At 51.9% G+C, this 19,659-nt stretch overlaps 8 protein-coding genes across 8 annotated transcripts; 7 read left to right on the forward strand and 1 right to left on the reverse strand.

The window, feature by feature from the left end:
• Window positions 1–508: 508 nt before the first annotated feature.
• On the forward strand, window positions 509–2,673 carry PHACADRAFT_201693 (uncharacterized protein; the record flags this gene model as incomplete). The annotated part of the gene is made up of 6 exons (XM_007401983.1): window positions 509–784; window positions 844–1,196; window positions 1,252–1,816; window positions 2,082–2,151; window positions 2,206–2,477; window positions 2,533–2,673. 6 exons carry the CDS (start codon window positions 509–511, stop codon window positions 2,671–2,673), a joined length of 1,677 nt encoding a protein of 558 aa, XP_007402045.1.
• A 455-nt stretch (window positions 2,674–3,128) lies between these two features.
• On the forward strand, window positions 3,129–3,401 carry PHACADRAFT_201694 (uncharacterized protein; the record flags this gene model as incomplete). The annotated part of the gene is made up of 2 exons (XM_007401984.1): window positions 3,129–3,223; window positions 3,278–3,401. 2 exons carry the CDS (start codon window positions 3,129–3,131, stop codon window positions 3,399–3,401), a joined length of 219 nt encoding a protein of 72 aa, XP_007402046.1.
• Window positions 3,402–3,456: 55 nt separating this feature from the next.
• On the forward strand, window positions 3,457–4,812 carry PHACADRAFT_201695 (uncharacterized protein; the record flags this gene model as incomplete). Its single annotated transcript, XM_007401985.1, has 4 exons — window positions 3,457–3,813; window positions 3,871–4,159; window positions 4,466–4,706; window positions 4,767–4,812. The coding sequence occupies 4 exons, from the start codon at window positions 3,457–3,459 to the stop codon at window positions 4,810–4,812; spliced, it is 933 nt and encodes a 310-aa protein (XP_007402047.1).
• Window positions 4,813–5,611: 799 nt separating this feature from the next.
• Window positions 5,612–9,045, forward strand: PHACADRAFT_201696 (uncharacterized protein; the record flags this gene model as incomplete). Its single annotated transcript, XM_007401986.1, has 5 exons — window positions 5,612–6,391; window positions 6,445–7,446; window positions 7,495–7,972; window positions 8,024–8,187; window positions 8,251–9,045. The coding sequence occupies 5 exons, from the start codon at window positions 5,612–5,614 to the stop codon at window positions 9,043–9,045; spliced, it is 3,219 nt and encodes a 1,072-aa protein (XP_007402048.1).
• A 2,082-nt stretch (window positions 9,046–11,127) lies between these two features.
• PHACADRAFT_201697 (uncharacterized protein) lies at window positions 11,128–11,804 on the reverse strand (the record flags this gene model as incomplete). Its single annotated transcript, XM_007401987.1, has 3 exons — window positions 11,128–11,136; window positions 11,205–11,376; window positions 11,431–11,804. The coding sequence occupies 3 exons, from the start codon at window positions 11,802–11,804 to the stop codon at window positions 11,128–11,130; spliced, it is 555 nt and encodes a 184-aa protein (XP_007402049.1).
• Window positions 11,805–12,063: 259 nt separating this feature from the next.
• On the forward strand, window positions 12,064–12,234 carry PHACADRAFT_58459 (uncharacterized protein; the record flags this gene model as incomplete). The annotated part of the gene is made up of 1 exon (XM_007401988.1): window positions 12,064–12,234. A coding segment is annotated over one exon (171 nt), but the record flags the coding sequence as incomplete, so codon positions are not given.
• Window positions 12,235–12,773: 539 nt separating this feature from the next.
• Window positions 12,774–13,163, forward strand: PHACADRAFT_106919 (uncharacterized protein; the record flags this gene model as incomplete). The annotated part of the gene is made up of 1 exon (XM_007401989.1): window positions 12,774–13,163. A coding segment is annotated over one exon (390 nt), but the record flags the coding sequence as incomplete, so codon positions are not given.
• Window positions 13,164–14,159: 996 nt separating this feature from the next.
• Window positions 14,160–14,607, forward strand: PHACADRAFT_106917 (uncharacterized protein; the record flags this gene model as incomplete). The annotated part of the gene is made up of 2 exons (XM_007401990.1): window positions 14,160–14,343; window positions 14,399–14,607. The coding sequence occupies 2 exons, from the start codon at window positions 14,160–14,162 to the stop codon at window positions 14,605–14,607; spliced, it is 393 nt and encodes a 130-aa protein (XP_007402052.1).
• Window positions 14,608–19,659: the final 5,052 nt, after the last annotated feature.

The raw sequence follows: 19,659 nt of genomic DNA on the forward strand, positions 1-19,659 counted from the left end.
CTTCTCGACGGTCCTGCCAAGGAGCACAAGCTATCAATCCTCAGCATCCCAGTTGATCTCATCACTGTCATCGCGAAGCTTGAGAGGGAGCATTTCCTTATCGAAGCTGTAGCCTATGCCGAGCGTGCTCGCAACGACCCGACCTGACCCGACCGCTCGACGAAATTATCTTCATATTCGAGGACGGTTCTCGCCCAGCATTTACGAGCCTATTGCTGCTTACGGACGAAGAGGTAATCCTTTTGGTCCATAATGGCAAGATCGCCGCGCACGCACTTGAGGAGATGCTTGGAGATTTCGACAGGGTGATCACGATCCGTCGTGCATTGATCTGTAAGCACGCAGATTTATATTACTCAAAGATAACTCGTAGTGACCTAGCAACAGCTCGTGCTTCGAGGACCAAGACACTTGAGCAGTCGAATGTCTCCACATCATCGGTTACGTGCGCATCTCACTTGGTATTGCTGGCCCTCTGAAGATCAACGGCGAAAGGCATCCCGTTCTCATGGCCACCGCCGAGGGCGCACTCGCTGCTTCGACCTCGCACGGATGCAAGGCGCTCAATTCCGGCGAAGGTGACACTACCATTGTCACCTACGATGGCATGATCCGCGAACCTGCCATCGACCTCCCGAACAATGTGCAGGCCGCCGCCGCTCGCGTATGGATCGAGAACTCTGAGGGCCATGCCATTGCCAAGGAGGCCTTCGAGTCTACCCTCCCGCTTCGCTACGCTCCAGAGCGTCAAGTGTGCCATGGCCGGTCACACGTTGCGCGTTCGGTTCGACGACCCGCACTGGCGACGCGATGGGTACGAATACGATCTCGCATGCGACGGAGAAGGCACTCGAGCTCTTGAGCAAGGAGTTCCCGGAGGTGGTCGTCCTCATGCTTTCGGGCAGCTACTGTACAGACAAGAAGCCCGCCGCGATCAATTGGATTGGAGGCCATAGCAAGAGCATCGTCGCCGAGGCCATCATTCCCGGCAAGATCGTCAAGACTGTCTTGAAGACGACCATCGAGGTGCTGTGCAACCTGAATACCAAGAAGAGCGTCGTCAGTAGTGCGACGGCTGACTCGGTCGGAGGGTTCAATGCCCATGCAGCCAATATTCTGACCGCTATCTCCCTGGCGGCTGGTCACGACCTTGCGCAGAACGTCGAGAGCTCTAACTGCATGACAGTTGTGGAACCGTGAGTAAAGAGCCTGACTTTACCGACATTCGTCGCTTACCTGCGCTCGCCGCAGAACGAACAGCGGTGAAGATCTACTTATCGTCTCAATGCCGTGCATCAAAGTTGGTACCGTCGGCGGTGGTACCATTCCCGCTCCCCAAGAAGCCGTCCTCGATGTGCTTGGTCTCAAGAGCGCTCATCAAGCGAATCCTGGCCGGAACGCCCAACAGTTCGCCCGCGTCATCACCACCGCGGCCATGGCTGATCAGTGCGCACGCCGCCGACCACCTTATACGGGCACATTTCGCTCACAGCCGCTCGCAACCGGACACGCTGAGCACGTCGCGGCCCGTGGCCCGTGGCCCGATGACACCCGTTGGTTACACGTAGTCTCGCGGCCTGAGCTCACAAGCATCACACTTCCTAGGTGCCCACTATCGCATACGGCGGGTCCGACGTCCCTTCTGGGTCGGCCCTCGCTGGAGTCGGCTAAGCTCAACGAGTCCCTGGCCCTCGTGGAGTTCCGGTTATCATCATCTGTCAGATCTTCATCCACTATCGCGCTCTGGACTCCGCCGTCTCCAAGTTCTGCAGCTGCCAACGGACATGTAACCTCTGGGATGTCTTCCGCAGAGGAGGTGATAAGGGCGAGCGTCGTTGCCTGGTCCCGCAGGAAGTCGCAGGGCAAGAGCAACATATCTCCCACAGCCCCTCGGCAATCCTCCACATTGTGTTGCGCACCAGCGCGCGCCGCGTTATTGGTCACCGCGACATCGGCTTGTTGGTCGTGCCTGTCCTTCCGTGCTCACCCGATACAGAACAGAAGTACGTAGCCTGGTTCGGCGAGCACAACAAATCCGGCTGCCCGTCAGTGTCTCTACCACTCCTCACGGTTATACGAAGGATGTTTGCGTCACCAAGCTCGACGAGAAGAGGTGTTCGCAGAACTTCAGGGGGAACGTGCTCGACACAGGTGCGTGCCGATCCGTCTAGCTAAAGGCGTCTACTCTAACTGTTCATATCTCAGGCCCTGAGATCGACGCCGGCAAGTTCATCAGCCTGATGTACCCTCGCATCGGTGCGCCATTCGACTTTGTTTATTCAGTTGATCGTCTCCTCGAGCCCCGAGGCAGCAGAGACCACAAGGGCAATCCATGCGATACGTTATTAAACGTGGCCTCACCATGCTCGCCACGATTGGTTGTTTCAATGGTTTTGAGTCTCATGTCCGCCGCTACTTCGTCCCAAGCAGCCGCGATTCGGTGGAAGCAGCAGTCTATTCCTATGACAACGACTCCGGTCCGTTCTCCAGGGGGGGGGACTCTGGATCCATCATCGTCGATGCCCTCGCAAGTTCGTTGCCCTCTTCACCAGTGGCACCGGTCTAACCTATTCCTCCGACATCACGTTCGGTTCGCCGATGTACTGGCTCTGGGAGATCATCAGTGCCCAGTTCCCCTGTGCCAACCTCTGCTTCGAATACGACGATAACTAGGTTTGTCTCTCCCTTCTGCCCCATCCCCTCTTATTCATAACTGACACCCTTAATGTCAAGGCCTTGGCGAGACATCTCGCATCATTTGTTTTTACCACTGCTCTCTCTCCCCACGCTACTTGTCATTCTGCGGCTCGTTCTCATTTCTTGGCGCTTCTTATCTATTGGTTGGCTATTAGCGCAGATATGGCCCTCGGATATTCCCTAGGTAGACTAGCCCGGGTCCAAGGTACCCCATATCCGGATGATGCGTAGGAGGACAATCCCCTCTGGTCTCGGATGTAGATGGTAATTTTGACCTACCACGTGATATTTTCACCCAAAGCTGCCAAGTTTGGTGACAATTTGGCTGGATAGTGGGACTAGCCTTGGGTCATTTTGGGTCGTAATATCCGGGTGGATCGAGAGCCCCGAGGGCCTCTCGCTTCGCCGAACTCTGAAGCGTCAAGCGTGCCATGGCCGGCCGCACGCTGTATATTCGTTTCACAGCACGCATTGACGACGTGATGGGCACGAACATGGTCTCGAAAGCACGGTCATCCAGGCGCAGGTAGGTGGTCGACGCGTGCCTGTCCCATCTTGCATTCACTGACGCGCTCCGCAGATTGATTCGTTCGGCAACGTCATATGTTCCGTACAACCCTGAGATTTGGAAAGACCTCCTGGCTCCGACGGGCGCGCTCGAGCAGAGTCTGCTCGACAACTTCGCCTTACTCCGGCCAGCTTAACTGTCCGAGGAAGACGCGGGGAGACGTCCATGCGCAGCGGCTTTGCGGCGCCGACATGTTAGGCGAAGATCGCAACGAGCCAGGTGCCCGCCAAGGACAACCAGCGTGCGCCTCCAAATTCCCGCGGAGATATTCACTCGCTGTGGCTGATGCAAGTGGTTTGTTGCAGAGGTACCGGCAGAGTGCAAATTTCCCGCCGGCCAATGCGCAAATCTATTTTGGCGCGGCGAAGCGCGACTATGCCTGCCTTCTCAAGATCGGCTACGCGTCCTTTACGCAGGAGGTGTTCAGCAAGCATAGCGTGACTATAAATAAGTGTAACGCAGACCACTGGTGTATTCTCTCTCATGCGGACGAGATTGCTCTCGGCCTTGAGAAGTGGATCTGGCATCGTTACCACGACAGTCGGCCGGTAAGTTAGTGATCTCCGTACGTACGGGAGATGTGGCAGCTGATGCCTTCTATATAGATATCGCGTCCACGTCTTAGTTCCTTGCCAGTCGTACAAGAGCCCGAACTGTACCAATATTCATCGCTTACCCGCGCTCACTGCAGAATGAATAGCGGCAAGGACCTACTTATGACGCCTCAATGCCGTGTATCGAAGTTGATACCGTCGGCGGTGGTACCGTCCTCGCCCCTCCGCAAGCCGTCCTCAAGAGCGCCCATCAAGCGAACCCTGGCCAGAGCGCCCGACAGCTCAAACTCTAACCAGACCGTGGGATGGCGATTTTCTTCTCAGCGACCCCGAAGTGGCGGTAAGTCTGCTCTGAACCCTGCATCGCTGCTCGCGCTGAGCGTTGGTGTATCTGACTGCAGCCTCTTCCTGCATTTTCCACAGAAAAGAAGAAAAGAAATCCCGGTTCCCTGTCCGCGAATTTCCTGGCCAAGTCTCGGCTGGTCCGAAATCGTCTCATTGCCGGCCTTTACGCCGCATAAATACGCAGGCTAGTTCACTACTCTCTCCCTACCATCGATATCATCATCTCATGGATGCATCGCTGTACAAGGACCTTGTCACCTCTCGCGGCCTGGCATACCGCTACTGCACTTCCCCTCCCCAGTCCTCCAAGCCGATCCTATTGTTCTGCCGTGGCTCTCCATCCACGTCTCACGACTGGCGCCACATTTGTCTCGCTTGAACGACAAGAGTTACGGCGTGCTTGCCTTGGGCACGCTCGGGTATGGCGGGGCCAACAAGTCCATCGACCCTGCGGCGTACGTCCCGAACCTAATATCGAAAGACATCGGCGATGTCTTGGATGCCGAGAAGCTTGAGAAGATCATCGCCATCGGATATGACTGGTGAGTCCTCTCCACTCTCCTCTCCGAGGGCTGTCTCGGATGCTGAAATGCCCGTAACAGGTGTTGCAAGGCGATCTCGCGCCTCACGAACCATCATCTCGAGTGATCCCTCGCCTACGTCTTCCTCGCCACCTCCTTCGTACAAGTGCCGCCCCTGATGGATTTTCAGGTGTTTCTGAGCTTCATGGAGCAGCACCTCGGATACGAGACGTTCAGCTAATAGAAAGTTTTGAGTAGCTGGACGCGAACGAGGTCATCTAGGTGCATGTAAGTGGCGGACGCGTGTCCTCCTGGTCCTGCAGTCTCTGACCCGTCTTGCAGATCAACTCTCGCACCTTCGCACGCGCGAGGACGAAGCGGTATATTCGGATATCTGTGACTGCCGGGACTATTGCCCCGATGCGAGCATTACCCCATGTATATTGCCAAGGAGCACGTTCTAACAGTGTACCTCCCCCTGGATATCCTCGTGCAGTGGATGACACGTTGGTTGCCCTTGCCAAGGCCGTCCTAGGTGATGACTGGCCTGATAACACGGACCGTGCACACGAAACTGACGAGGGGGAGGATAATTCTTGCGACATATGTAGTTCTAGTTGAGTAGTTCATGGGCTAATCGTGTGCTCCGAAGACAACATTGACCTTGTGCGACAATCAAAATTCGGGGGAAAAATACCGAATATATTGAAAAGCGCCCGAGTCACGCTAATTCGCAACCGGTTCATCAGCTTATCGTGACCGTGACCACCAGTTCAACCCCGGCCTGTTCAGAGGCCCGGTGACCGTGACCTGATCTTTTGGTCATATCGCTACAGTAGTATCTGGCGATGATGTGGTAAGCCGATTCCAAAGAGGGGAATCGGAAACGCTGAGCTCGTGCGTGCCCTTGACCCCCGTACCTTGCCATGGAGCTTCACCTTACCCCAGAGATTTCCACCGAGCTTGGTCCAGGGGACTTGGACGACGACGGGCTTGTCCCTGTTCTACCACCGTTTTCCGACCACAACGAGCTGCTTGAATCAGATCCAGCCCGTCGCAGTCAGATTGAAACCCTCGAACGCGACGGGCTTATTTATTTTCAAAAATACAGCGGCGTTATCCACAACGAGAAAGGAAAAGTGGATCCGTGCTCCCAGAACACGGAGAGAAACTGCGGCCCTCCCCGTCCGCTCATTCTACCAAATAAGAACCTGTTCAAGGGAGAGGCCTACGAGGAGCAGATCAACGCAATCATGGACCTGCAGTACGTTCTGCTGACGATGAAGCAGTTCCGAAAGAATTTTGTCCCGGGGTCTTGCCTCACTGCAGCGCAGAGGGCGCGAATTGTCAGCATTGAGCCACTCCGCAGCGCCGTCCCGCGACCTGCGGCTAACCGCGAGAAGATCAAGGCTGTCGAGCAGGCTGTGGTAGCGAAACCGGGAACACCGTTGGATGGAACGCCCGCTGTTGGGTCATCTCGTATGGGTGGAGGGCGTACCGAGGAGAGTGGTAGTGCCGCGGCCCCCGCAGACATACGCGATTCACCGCATGAGGACGACGACGATTCCGTCAGCCACGTCGGGGACGCGTTGGGGGAAGAGTTCGGCGGCGGCGGTAGCGTGCAAAAGGGCAAAACGTTGGCGGTCACTGACAGCCCCAAACCCAAGCCCGGTCGGAGAGCTGAGGGCCCGATGTATCTAATTATTGTGCGTCCTACCTTCGTTCATAGTAAGCTATCTTGTGACCTTTCATGGAATAGCATAGAACTTTCAACTCTGTCCTCAGCATGACCAGCACGAAGGCAAGATTTTATGTTACTGCCAACCATTGCGAGAGCGGCGCTTTCGACAGCAAGCCCGACATCGCACTGTACCCCGGCGATGATGATCCAGAGGCTCAGAATGCCTATCTGCTGCAGCATAGCGACCTAAAGAAGAACCCCGACGCTGCGCGCTGTGCGTGGGCATACATGATTGCACCCGTCGAGGTCAAAGCGGACGACACCGAAGCAGGCTTCTCCTTCAAGCCTCGTAGCCAACCCCGAGCGAACAAAAGACAGAAGGTGACGAACACTCGAGGTGCGGGGGAGACGCACGAAGAGCCTCAGGCGAAAGCTGGTCCCGGGAAATGGGACGGCAGACGGACGACATCTCAGGCCGTAGTGATCATTCCCCAGAAGGCCAAGACGGCCGCCGGTGTGCGACAGCCAAGCAGACCTCTGACACGAGCTTCTGCCAAAAGCGAGACCTACGGACGCCAAAACTTGCAGCCCGTCGACGCCGATAGTGCTGCTCCTGCAGCCGCACCTCTAGAAGAGGCTGTTGAGATGCCGCCCCCCGCCGCGGCGCAGGAAGAGAAGATCATACCCCGCTCGGCAGCCGGGGACTTCCACAACTCGGACAAGGGGAACAAAGCGCGAGCACAGCACGCCAAGTACGCGGCGCAAATCATGCACCGTCAGCACCGGCTGCACGTCATAAGTTTCTACATCTCGGGCGAGTGGGTTCGCGCTTTCCGCTGGGACCAAGCCGGTTGTGTCATGACCGATGCCGTCAACCTCGTCGACGACCCCGACGACTTCTATGACCTGCTCTACTGCCTCGGAAACATCCCAGACAAATGGTCGGGCTACGACGAGACTGTCACCAAGGCGTCTGAGGAGGACATCCAGCTGCTCAGATCCTATACCTCTCGGAACGTCGACCTCATGAGGGCACGCAGCGATATGTTAGATAACACGCGGTTCTATCCCATCTACAAGGTGTGTTTCCGCGTGAACGCAGGATAAACCTAATAATATTTCGTTCAGGTTACATGTCCTGCGGTTCATTTTACAAAACCGAAAGAGCGCGATAACATAAAACCGAAGGAAGACAAGAAGGGGCCTTCCGAGAGAGCATTCCTCATTAGCAAGCTCATCGCAGGGCATGGTGTGCCAGTGGGTCGTTGCACACGCGGCTACATCGCGTTTGATCTCTGGAAAAAGGACTTCTGCTTCCTGAAGGACCAGTGGCGCTCGAGCGTCCGGCGCAGCGAGCTCGATGTCTACACGCGTCTACACAAGAACGGCGTGCGGTGTATAGCAACGCCGATCGCTGGCGGCGATGTTTGCGGCATGCTGCGGAGTCCCCAGTACACGAAGACACAGAGGTACCTGGCGCCGCCGTCGAAGCAACCAGCGCTCATGCGCATCCACACACGTATCGTCGTCGAAGAGGTCGGGAGGCCCCTCGAGACATACGCAGGCACTGTCCAACTTTTCGAAGCGTGCATATATGCACTGATAGGTGTGTATGTCATCAGCACCTTGCGAATCTGCAGCTGACGCATGATCCTAGCTCATATGGAGGCCTGGAATAAGGCAAACATTCTCCACCGGGACGTCAGTGCGAATAACATTATGATAAATGTACGCGACAACGAAGCCTTTTTGAATGACTGGGATTTGTGCAAGTACAAAGAAGACTTCGGGAACCGGGCTCGAGAGAAGGCTGGCGTCTCGGTAAGTACCAGACAATGCCTTCGTCCACGAGTCAGCTTGCTGACTGCCTGCTCGTCTTGTTAGGGCACTTGGCCTTATCTATCTGCCCTTACTTTGACGCATCCCACTAAGCCACCAGAGGTCGCAGATGATCTAGAGTCTTTCATCTACGTCATCCTCATAATGGCCTACCGTTTCCACCAGCACTTCTGCTCGTCGAGACTCGATGGCATGGAGCGCACGCCAAAGAACATCAGGGGTGCCAACTACGCGAACAAGGGGCTTGCTGAAGAGGTCAGGAGCATCTTCTACCAGCAGCTGCGCGGTGCCGACGGTCGCTACACCGGCGGCCGGCAAAAGCTATTGCTTATCGAGAACGGTAAACCACCGATCATCTTACGGAACGAGGACTCAATTCTGGCACGGTTCCTCAGTGATGCGTACGCACTCTTGCAGGAACACTATCGCGCGGTCGACTTCGAGGCGCTCAAGCCGCACTATGTGAAGCCACCATTCGATCCGAATGAGACGCAGCAGTTTGGGCACCGCGCGGTATCATCCATCGTCCGCAAGTTTTCTGTGAACCTCGACGGCGATGACGGCGAGCCGCTGCCGGCGGTGCGAGCGCGCGAGCAGGAGCAAAGACCGCAGGCGGCGGAGGTGGCTAAGCCGAGGCGTGTGCTGGACAGTCACAAGGTGCTCTTGAAGCTGTTCGACAAAATGGTCACCGAGGCTGGCGATGGTGCTAACGCGTACGGCAAGGACGACTACATTTTTGATCAGTTCCTTGGACTGGGCGACGTTGTCGTGCAGGGAACGTCAGATACCGGGCAGCAGAGGACGACGTCGAGTTCGTTCAAGCGGACTAATACATCGTGATGAGCTTCAACACGCGATCTGCTTTGTCATACCCTTGGCAGGATAACCCGCGTTATGGGCTTATTCCCGTCAAAGTTGAACCGCTTGGCGGAATGTATTACCCATGTAGATTACATTGACACGACGGATATGGCAGAGGTTGAAATCGGTGCATTCCACACGCTTATGACGTACGCCGAAAATTTGGGGGGAGGGGGGGGGGTTTGTTTCTGTATTTAAAGTGCTACCAACATGACGGTCGTCTTTCGCTTGTAAACATAATGTAAATCCAACAGATGATCAATGGGTAGGCTCGTTTCAGCTTCCGAGTCACAGATTCTCGTACCAACTCTCACGTCACTTCTTGCACCTGTCACGCCCCCGCCGCCCATCCCTCGCACGATGTTTGTCCTTGCTACCAGCTCGACGAGCTCTTCCAAGGCCGTTCGCGTACGCGCCAACAACAGGCCAGGGTCTGAAGTGGCCGACTTGACAGCGCGAGTCACTCGTCGCGCGTCACGCGCTCTTGCGTTGCAACACGAAGATGTGAACTCTGGCACAGCGTACGCAGGAAGGAACAGCCACGCGGTGGGACGTCGCGAGTGCTACGGGCGCAAACGACATTGGTGATGGCGATAGAGGTTGTGGTGCAAGCTGTCGTGCGCTGGCCGCGAGTGTGCGGGCGCGATGGGAGGGACATGGAGTCTGGAGATGGTGAGGACGATGTGAGGATGTCACGATTGTTTACTGGTGGCTCAGAGGCGCGACTGAGACTTATCTGGGGAGAGGGAGAGAAATTAACGCTAGGGACAGGACGTGGATGTCGGAAGGAAGATTTATGAGACTGTGCCCAATGCGGCTCTACTCGCCACTGGCAGGTGCTTTGCATTGGTTGCAAACACCTCTCGTGGATATCTCACGAAGTATCGATGCATAAATGCGATGCCGCTCAGCTATCATGGGCAATCATGTTTGCACATCGTGGCACCGCAAGATGTCGCCGTCCTATTATTTCCCCAGCCACTGAAACATCTCGCTTGGCGAGTACGCATTGTCTGAGTATCGATGCGGAAAAATGCCGTACTGTCAACAGATGGCTGATTCCTTTCATCTATCCTCACCCTCTTCCTTGTCCCCGTCCTCATCCTTGCTCCCTGGGTCATTTTGTGAATCTTGTTCGGAGGCTATGACAGCTCAAGGGAAATAGAGAAAAACCAGGATTTGCTGTATGTGCTAATGATTGTCTTTTGTATGAACAGTAATGATCATCGACAGCTGTACAAAGTTTCATATGTCTTCTGCAAAAGATATCTTGCCCCATCCACCATGGGTCATACTACAGGATTGTGTGTGGTTCTGCATTATGGTCTGGGTAAACAAACGGAGAAAAATGAAAAGGATTAGAAGAAAAGAGAGGGAGGGGAAGTAGGTAGAATACGAAGAGGAAAAGAAAAAAAAGAAAGATTATTGATTACTTAAAGCCTCTGCAGGACAAGCTTTGTAATAGCGACTATGACCGGAAATGGTCTGCTATGCCACGGAGCCCTACTGAACCCCATGTGAGATAGTCTCTGTTTGATTAGTGTCTTTAGCAGGGCAAGTGTCATAGCATAAGTGAGATGTACGAGAACACTCAAGTTTGGGCATGGGTGCCAGCAGGCCAAGTGGAAATATCAAATATCCTTCCCAGGCCAGCAAAAAGTTCACGATGCCGCTCATTGATGGCCTTAAGCAAACCTTCCTTGCAACTCTTGCATACCTTCTTGTTGGGGTGTTTCTCTGCATGCACCCAGAATTCTTGTTCGCACGAGCTGAGGGAGTAAGGACCCAAAAACATGCCAATCCGGATCCATTCGCATATGAGGCTTTTCAATGCTGCTATGGCAAACCTTGCTGCTGCACATTGGCTTGTCCAAAGCATCAGCAACTGGGCCTCTGACTTTCCAGATGGTTGTCTCCAGACTGGTGATGGCGCCGAGGCATGAAGAGAGATCAACAGAAGCCAGCTCCTCATCATAAGATTGTAAATTGAGGAGAGTCTTCACGTCAAAACTGGTACAACGGTACAAGGCCATGACGATAAACAGAGGAGGATTCTCATGGTCAATCGCTCTGACTAGTGCTGCAACACCAATAGCATCAGCAGCTTCAGGACAATGCACCAGATGCCCTTCATGAACGCCTATGTAGAAATCAGAGTTGAAATGGTCGGGCTTGAAAGAGGTTGGGAAGAAGTATTCCAGACAAATGACGGCTTCATCAATAATGTGCTGAACCTTGTACTTGATGGCAATAAGTGTGATTCGTCGTAAGTCTGTAACTTCAATGGGCTTTCTCCAGTCGAAGAAGCCTCTGCGAGAGGCCGGATGAGCACAGTAGATGATGTTTGAAGGCTTGAGTACGCACCCACCACCATCATACAAAATCCAGAAAAACTCAGCTAAATACACACCCTTGTCATCAACACGCAGTATTCGGCAGCCTTCAAAAAGTTCTGGAGAATTATGACGGGCCTGTGTATCATCCAGCAGCTTGCTGAAGACGCTTGAGTGCTGTTCAAGCATGCTGGTGTGCAACTTGAAGGACATCTGGTCTGCGGCAATGATGATGTTTCTGTCATGCCAACAGAGCTCCGCATACCATGGTTGGAAGGTCTCCATTGCATACTGTGAGGCATAAGCGGTGTTCACGTTCTCTTCCAGCTTCTTGAGCTTTCGTCGCTTCTTGCTTGGAGTACTGTTGTTCCCGATGTCAACCTGTATCTGCGAGTGGCAGACCATTCTGTGTCGTAAAATCAAGGGAGATGACCAGATAGCAACTCTGAAGCTGAGTCCTGAGCCCCAATATACAAAGCTACAGGGTCTCCTGCTAAGGTGAGCACGGAGACGCAGCCGCAGAGATGAAGAAGAGCCACACTGGCATCAAACGCGATTACGTGAATGCTATCACATCACGCGCCATTGTGCACCACCTTCCACTGAGCGTTCATGGTGAGCTACATGACTGCTCCAAATCCTCCGATCGTAGGGCACCATTTATAGGAAGAAGGCAATCTTTCAAATGGTTCATGAATGGTGGCATCTCAAAATGCTGAAGAGAGCAGGTTGGGGACACAATCCAACAGGGTCAGTGGGAACAGCCAAAGGCAAGCTTGCGGTTGAGTGTCCTGCCTGTCCAACACCTGGCGTCAACCTTCCGGATAGCTGGGACACCGTCAAAGATAGCAAAAAGTGTGTTTCTTATGCCCTTGACCTGCAATTATACTCACCGCCCTGCTAGATTCTTGTACACTAAGTTTGTATCTCTCGACATGTGCTTCCACTTGAAGCGTTATGCCATCTTGGACAAACAAAAGGATCCCATTATTGACAACGGCCTCACATACTTTGTCGCAAACATGCCGTACATGAAATTGATCAAGAGATACAAGGCACAGAAACTAGTAAGTTCAATACTCCAAATCACATTATGCATAACTGAGCTGTGTTGATAGATATCAACTTGTACCGGCTTTGCCGTGCTCGATCATGCTGACATGAAGTTTTCAAAACGGTTATGCTGTGACGGGCATTGGCACTTGTATCAACAGTCGCCATGAGTTTATGCTCCCAATTGAAGTGGGCAATCCTCAAAAAAGAGAAAGGTATGTCTCAATTTCTTTTGAGAGGCTGTAACTGATAATGTCTATGACTAGGTACATTAACATGGACCTAATCAACTTCAACACGTGACACCATACACGTGGACTCCAGATCATGACGATGTATGATATCATCTGTCAATGGATTGTGCACGCAGAGCAATGCATGGACGAATACCCCAACAATTTCCGGACACAACTTGTGGACTTCAAAACTGAGCTACTCTACGCTATAGGGAAGCTGCACTGGCATGGCCACAAACCTGACGGCCACTCATGCTACTCCCTCAATTACATCTCAGGAGCAGCACGAACCGATGGTGAGGGCATCGAGTGGTGCTGGTGGGACATACAGCCATTGGCAAGCAGCACACAAATGCTGGGGCCTAGTGAGCGCCAAGGCTCATTAAATGACAATTGGAGCTTCACAAACTGGGTTAAGCTTCTTGGGCTTGGTGCGTACATCCTCAATGAATGGGCGAAGAATTCTAACTGTTGACATAGGTTCATTGTTATGTAAAAAGTATCTTGTTGCCTGCAAGCAAGCAAGAGAGCAAGCTGAAGAGTTTGAGGCTCTATCTGGCTCTTTGGACCCCACCATGAGGGCGAAGTGGGAGCAGTTGGTGCTTGTGTGGGAAAAGGACTTCCACGACAGTCCAGACCCATATATCAAGCTGCACGATGGTACGTGTTTTGATTGTGTAACTCATGCACAACATCTCATGCGGGGGCCGGGCGTGGAACTGACCAAGGCAGAAGTGCGGCAGCAGTTGGATCTCGAAAAGGAGAAGAGCCTTCGAGCCAGTAGAAAGACATCACTTCATGATGTGTCACTCATGTCGTTCCTTTATAGAGAGCTGGAACTGGAAGAACAACAGTGCGTTGTAATCCAATTGGATACAAAGAGTTGAACTAACATGCTATATTCTGCATACAAGTTTTGCAGGAGGACACCGCCCACAAACAGTCTTCAACCACAGCTAAGATATTTGAGAGTCGGACTGCCCTCAGCCGTCGCATCGCCCGATACCGAGAGATCCAAGCTGTTTACATGCTGGTTGCACCAAGACTGCTTTTGACGCTGCTGGAACAGAGCAGCCACAGCAGGTCGGATGTCCAGCTTGCGGAGCATGCACTATTGTTGCTTCCATTGGAAGTTCTAGGAGTTGAATTCAACAATGGGCACACAGAAAACATGTCAACATGGGACGCCTGACACGAAAGGCTCGTTATGGGTTTTGCAGAGGGTCTAGTCGATGCTGAGCTGCGGCTCTATCAATTGCAGTGTCATAGTGCAACTGAAGATCTGCGAACAAAGCTCAGCATGCGCATCCGGCTCCGCAATTACAAGCACCTCTATGTCTGTGGTCAGGGACTGAACACGAAGGTGAACAACACTCTGGGAAATATAGAGTGTCACATACGATGTTCAGTCAGGAAGTATAGGGCGGCACAAGGGGCCTTATGGTCACTGGTTACCACAGACACTGTTTGGATGGCAGAATATAATTGGTGCTTCCCAGAACTGAAGGATGAAGATGTTCAGTCTTTGGAGGCAGACAATCCTGACACAGCCCGCAAGAAGATGAAGATGAAGAAGGGTAAAAAGGTGACAGAGGGCTCGAAGAAGATCTCGTGGACCTGGTGCGGCACCGATGCCGATGACGAGCTAAACTCCAGTAAGTTACTGTGTAGCCTCTACAGTTCTATGTATTGATAATCGACTATATACAGGTGTCTGCGTCGAGTGGTTGAAAGCTCGAGCTAGGTTCTTACAGTGGCATGAGGAACTTTTGCTACTACCTGAAGAGATACGGTGGACCATCAAAACTCACGTTTTCAAGGCTAAATGGTGGGTCAGCCAGGCAGCCCTGCACACAGATGTTGATCTGGCTCTTCGAGAGGGTCTTATTGCCTACGCAGCAAGGCAGGCAGCCATTTGACAGGGCCTTGCACAGCAAGTCAGCGTGCTCTGGGTGAAGGTGGCAAAATCCACAGTGGCGGTGATAAAGGAGGATATCACAGACGCAAATGACATGATATCAATTGCAATTTGAGGCAGGTTAGCAAGTGTTGCACTGAGCAGTCTCGTCTTACCAGCAACCAGTATAACTGGTGCTCCTGCTTTTGATGATGACGATGATGATGATGAGGGCAACAATGCGGACGACATTGATAGTGACGACAAGGGTGTTCAGGAATTAGATGAGAGTGAAGCCATCATTGCATTCATGGAGGTAGATGATATCCAATACAGTTACTTTCAACTACATTGAGCATGTGGCAGACTTCATGTGAGTGCCTGAATGATAATTGGGGTCCCGCACTATTTTACATAAGCTGGAAGCCTCCTGAAATGGAAGCCATAGATTTAATCCTTGGTGCCAAGATGCCGGAGCCTGTAGAGTAATATCCCATGAATTTCCGGTACAATATGCATTAATATCGCCGCTGATATGCATCACAGTTCATGCTCCAATCCATAACATTATGCATTATTGCTACAGCAAAGGCTGAAGCACTTGCATAACAACCCATCGCTGACCTACAACCTATTTTTTTGCTGATGCAGGCCCGATGTTTGTTAGTGTGCTCTGTGATGAAGGTGCTGAGCCGGGTCTCTTCACTAATTTGCTAGAAGATCGGTGGTGCAACGTCTATGGGTGTCTAATGACATGGAGGCAGCTGCAAGTGCTTCAAAGTCGAAGGGCAAGCGCAGCACCAGAGGCACCACTCGCAGTGTCTTGTACTCCTCATCTAGACATCTGGTCCTATCGAAATACTATTCATGCATGATAGACCATCGTGCGAAGGCATAGATGACACGCAAACAGCAGCTGGGAGTTGTTTGTGGTGAGTGTCAGGCATAGATGCAAGTGTGACTTGGAATAAGCAACGAGGCAGAATGTCGATGATGTTGATGTACATTGTCACAAAGAGACCTATCTTGCTGTTCAGTCTGTCTGTCCACCAGTTGTCGAAGGCCGCAATACGCACTTTGACCTGACCTCCAGCCTCAAGGCACAACTCGCTCTGCAACGTCACTATGAATTGGTGCAGCACAGATGCAACCATCTTTGCTAGCAGGTGGAGCAAACCCGAGGGCAGCAGCAGTGAGGTAGCAGCGGCAACACATTTGGAGCAGGGTTGGCTTTCGTCGGGGATGAGCAGGAGAAAGCGATCCGGTACTGTGCCTTCCTTGGGCGACAACAGGCTCGTCCTTCTCCCTGCAGCTTTTGCTTCACACTCAGCTTTTGAGTCATGTGCTTGCCCACCTCCCACCTATCCTCGTCTTTGCCCATCCCAATGCTTGGAGTACTAGCAGCTCACTTTCTGTTTGTCGCAGACACTGAGTGCAGGCCTTGAGTGGCAAGCGATTGGATCTCTGAGCAGTCTTATGCAAGGAAGGTGTGACCTGCACTGGCTGACATAGTAGTGTGCAAGCCTGTGGAAATGGAACTGGTAGTGAAGATAATGGTGGCATCGTGACCATTGTCTGCATGCGCTTGGCTGTCAGAAGAGATAGAGACTGTGGAGCTGCTCAACAGCTAAATCCAGGTGTATGAGACCATGGCTTTACTTACACCTCGTGCAGCTCGTCAAAGCACAGCACCCCAGTGTGATCGCCACCACTATCATTGTGGCCCTTGAACTCATTGCCACTGCTCACAATGCTCTTAGCCTGAAGCAAGCTGCTCAACAGGCACCAGCTCGTGGCAACTAGGCAGTCTCCCAATGTGGACTCATCTTCGAGCTTGGTAATGCTATCGCTGATCAACAGATGCTCATCTACCTGGGTGCTTCAATTTTGGTGCTGCTATGAAGTTTTTGTGCGAATGCACGTGGAAAAATAAATGGACTATTTGTGGTCAAATGGCGGAGTAGAGTATGTTTTAAAGTGAGTGAAAAGGACAAGACGTTGGGATCTCGGTGTATGTTGAAGGAATCAGGCCAATGGCGCATTCACCATAGACTCAATCTTTATTGGAATGAGCACAAGGACTTTCTGGGTCACCGCACCTTCAGTGTGCCCACCTCGTTGGTCTTGGTGTGCAGTCTCGTGGTTCTGCCTGAGAGCGCCAGCAAGCTTTGCATCTTTTCCCGAGGCTTGCAAAATGCTTCATCTAGCTCAACACCTAGTTTGTGGTGCTTGTTCACTTATTCTGCCCGTGTTCTCTATTCTCCCTATCCATCCCAGTGCTTGCAATGCCATTGGCTCTTTCAACTCCATTTGTTGTAAGAGACATAGGATAGAGGTGGTAAACCTTGAAGAGTGGTGAGTATGGTTGCTTGCAAGGTTTTACTTGCTAAGGAGTGCACAAACTGCCTCGGCAGAATGGCACCCAGTGTGGAAATGGTACTGATAACATTCAGCATGGTGGAGAGTGCAGTTGCTGTCTTCAGGTGCTTGGTCGTGAAGTAAGAGGACACCTGTGGCATATTCAGCAGCTGAACTAGGATGCATACAACTGTGATCTTATTTATGAACGCAGTAAGATCTGGCAGTGTCCAACGTTCTCAGAGAAAAGACAGACTCACCATTATCTGATGTGCTCGCAGATGGAGGAGCAGGTGTAGTTGTCACTATCAAAAGTGTGATTGCTCTCTGGCTGCTATTCAGTGTGCTCTTTTTCCTGGTGTTAAGCAGCACGTGTGCATTGAGGACGTTGACACTGTGAGTACAAATGCACGACAGTCTTGACAGTGTCCATTGTCGGCACCCAGGGAAGTTTTTGAGTGACAGGCACTCCAACAGTATAGCTATATTCTGAGCTAACTATGTCAATGGGAACATAATCCAATGGTGCATAGAACAGTGGGCGTGGTAAGTTCTTACTGACAGGGCATTCAATGGCGAGGTCAGGGTGTGTGATACTGTAGTCTTATCTGTGACGACAGCCAAGTTCAGTGGCACTTGGTGTATCCAGGGAAAAGGCAGATTTACCATCACTCAGTGTGATTGCAGAATTTTACTCTCCAGTGTTGAGATTGGAATTGCTCCCTGGCTGTCATTTGGCACACCCCACCTTTTCTTCTCAAAGCCAGGGGTCCAACAGCATACATGCAATGAGGTCAATAGACTGCTGCGAGTACATGCTTTTGACAATCTTAATGGTGCTTGTTATAGATGGCTGTCTGTACATTCCAGGAAATTTTCTGACCGACTGGAAGCCTGCATCACAACTTCCTTCAGCATTAGTTGTGCCAACAATAACTCGCAGAATACATAGAACAGCAAGGGCAGCAGGTCCTTGCTGCTGTTCATGCCAGTAGTACTTGCTGTTCATGATGATGTTCTTTTACTCCTCCCCTCGGCACCCACCAGCGATCCATCACACTCCCAAGGACTTGTTCCAGACTCTGGTTTCTTGTTTCACCTACATTGCCTTACACATGTCAAATATATCAGCCAAGAGACAACAGCTGCAAGCACATTTTGTTGCGTGTGCCTCAAGATGCCCATTGCAATCTGTAGATGCTTTCAGCTTCAGGCCCATTGACTGCTGTGGAGATTGTATACAATGGCTCGAAGCTCGTCAAAGGAGGTTCACTCGACCAAGCACCATGCAGCTTAGTGACAGGACTGGGCTCATCTCTGTGCCTCACATGTGCCCTGAGACAGAGCGAATGGCAAGGAAATGTGCTTGTATGCAAGTAAAATCGCTGTTCTCACCAATAAGACTAGCGGGTGTGATCTTGGTACGTGCACAATGGTGCGAGGCTAGGCGTCAACAAGAATATGATGATGAGGAAGCCAGTGCAGGTGATGGCATTGCTTGCAACAGGATTTGAACTGGGCTAGGGCTTGTAAGGCAACCAAGGACAGCTAGAGGCCAGAGGGAGAGGAGCTCCTCTCTGTCGAGGAGTTCGTATGCAGGACCCTCGACTTTAACAGCGGAGGTGATTCAGGTGGGGAGAGGACATTGGATTGCCACAAAAGAGTGGTTGTGGCTTGACTCGCACTTGAGCTGACTTATACGTGGACAGCCATTACGAAGTACGATTATAAATTTTGTTAGAATGATGCTGTGATGGGAACACATCTATTCTCAAAGCTGGAGATTTTTCGTGCCTCTTGGGTGCATAGAAGCTCTGCACCACCAAACTCGTACCTGGGAGAGCTCAAGTTCATGTTGTAGCTCTTGAATACATGTGCTTTCATTGATGTGCTCTCACATTTCATATTGTGACGTCTTTGTGTCAACAAGCTCGAGCAGTGCAAGTTTTGGCAGTGACCTTACTGTGAGCAACAAGTACCCTGCCCATGCTTCTGGATCTGTCATTCAACATATCAAGGAACTCTATGCTATACAAAGCCTGGGTTCACATTCCACGATTGTCCAGGAAGGCGTGCAAGATCTCGTCACTTTAGAGTAGCTCATCCTCACACAGTTACTCATTCCCATCGAGCTCCCCCTGCTCACTGCACATTCTAGCACGAGCAGTACAGTGGCTTCAAGCAATGTCACTAGTGCCTTTTCCCATCTTACGCCAACTACAACGTCAAACCTCATGCAGATGTATGCAAATGTTGCAATTACAATGCTGTTGGTGCTTGCAGATGAAAACGCGTGGTGATGTCCTCCCCTGATGCAGGCCTGCTCTCTTGGCCATTGCGCTGCTGTGATGCACGCAAAGGCATGCGGATGACAGCGACCTGCAGTTTTGATTTTTCAGCTGGCTGCCGAAACAATGAGGACAACCGCTGTACAGTCGGGCTGGTCAGCTTGCTGATGCAACAGACGATCCACTGAGGCTTGGTGCCTTACGAGCCTACAGCACCCGCGTTTTCCTCATTGCCTCTAATGGTAGACGCAGCATCAAACTTTGGGATGTTCAAGCAGACAGTCAAGTACTCTATCCTGAGAACATTTGAAATATCTGCTGAATGAGCATGTCAAACACATAGCCAGACTCGTGTATCGCCTTTCAAACCTCTCTCAGTTCACTTCTCATGTTGCCGCTTGAGAGCTTCAACCTGGTATATTGTTCAT

This window comes from Phanerochaete carnosa, assembly GCF_000300595.1.
Source record: "Phanerochaete carnosa HHB-10118-sp unplaced genomic scaffold PHACAscaffold_14, whole genome shotgun sequence".
In the NCBI taxonomy this organism is placed as follows: Eukaryota; Fungi; Basidiomycota; class Agaricomycetes; order Polyporales; family Phanerochaetaceae; genus Phanerochaete; species Phanerochaete carnosa.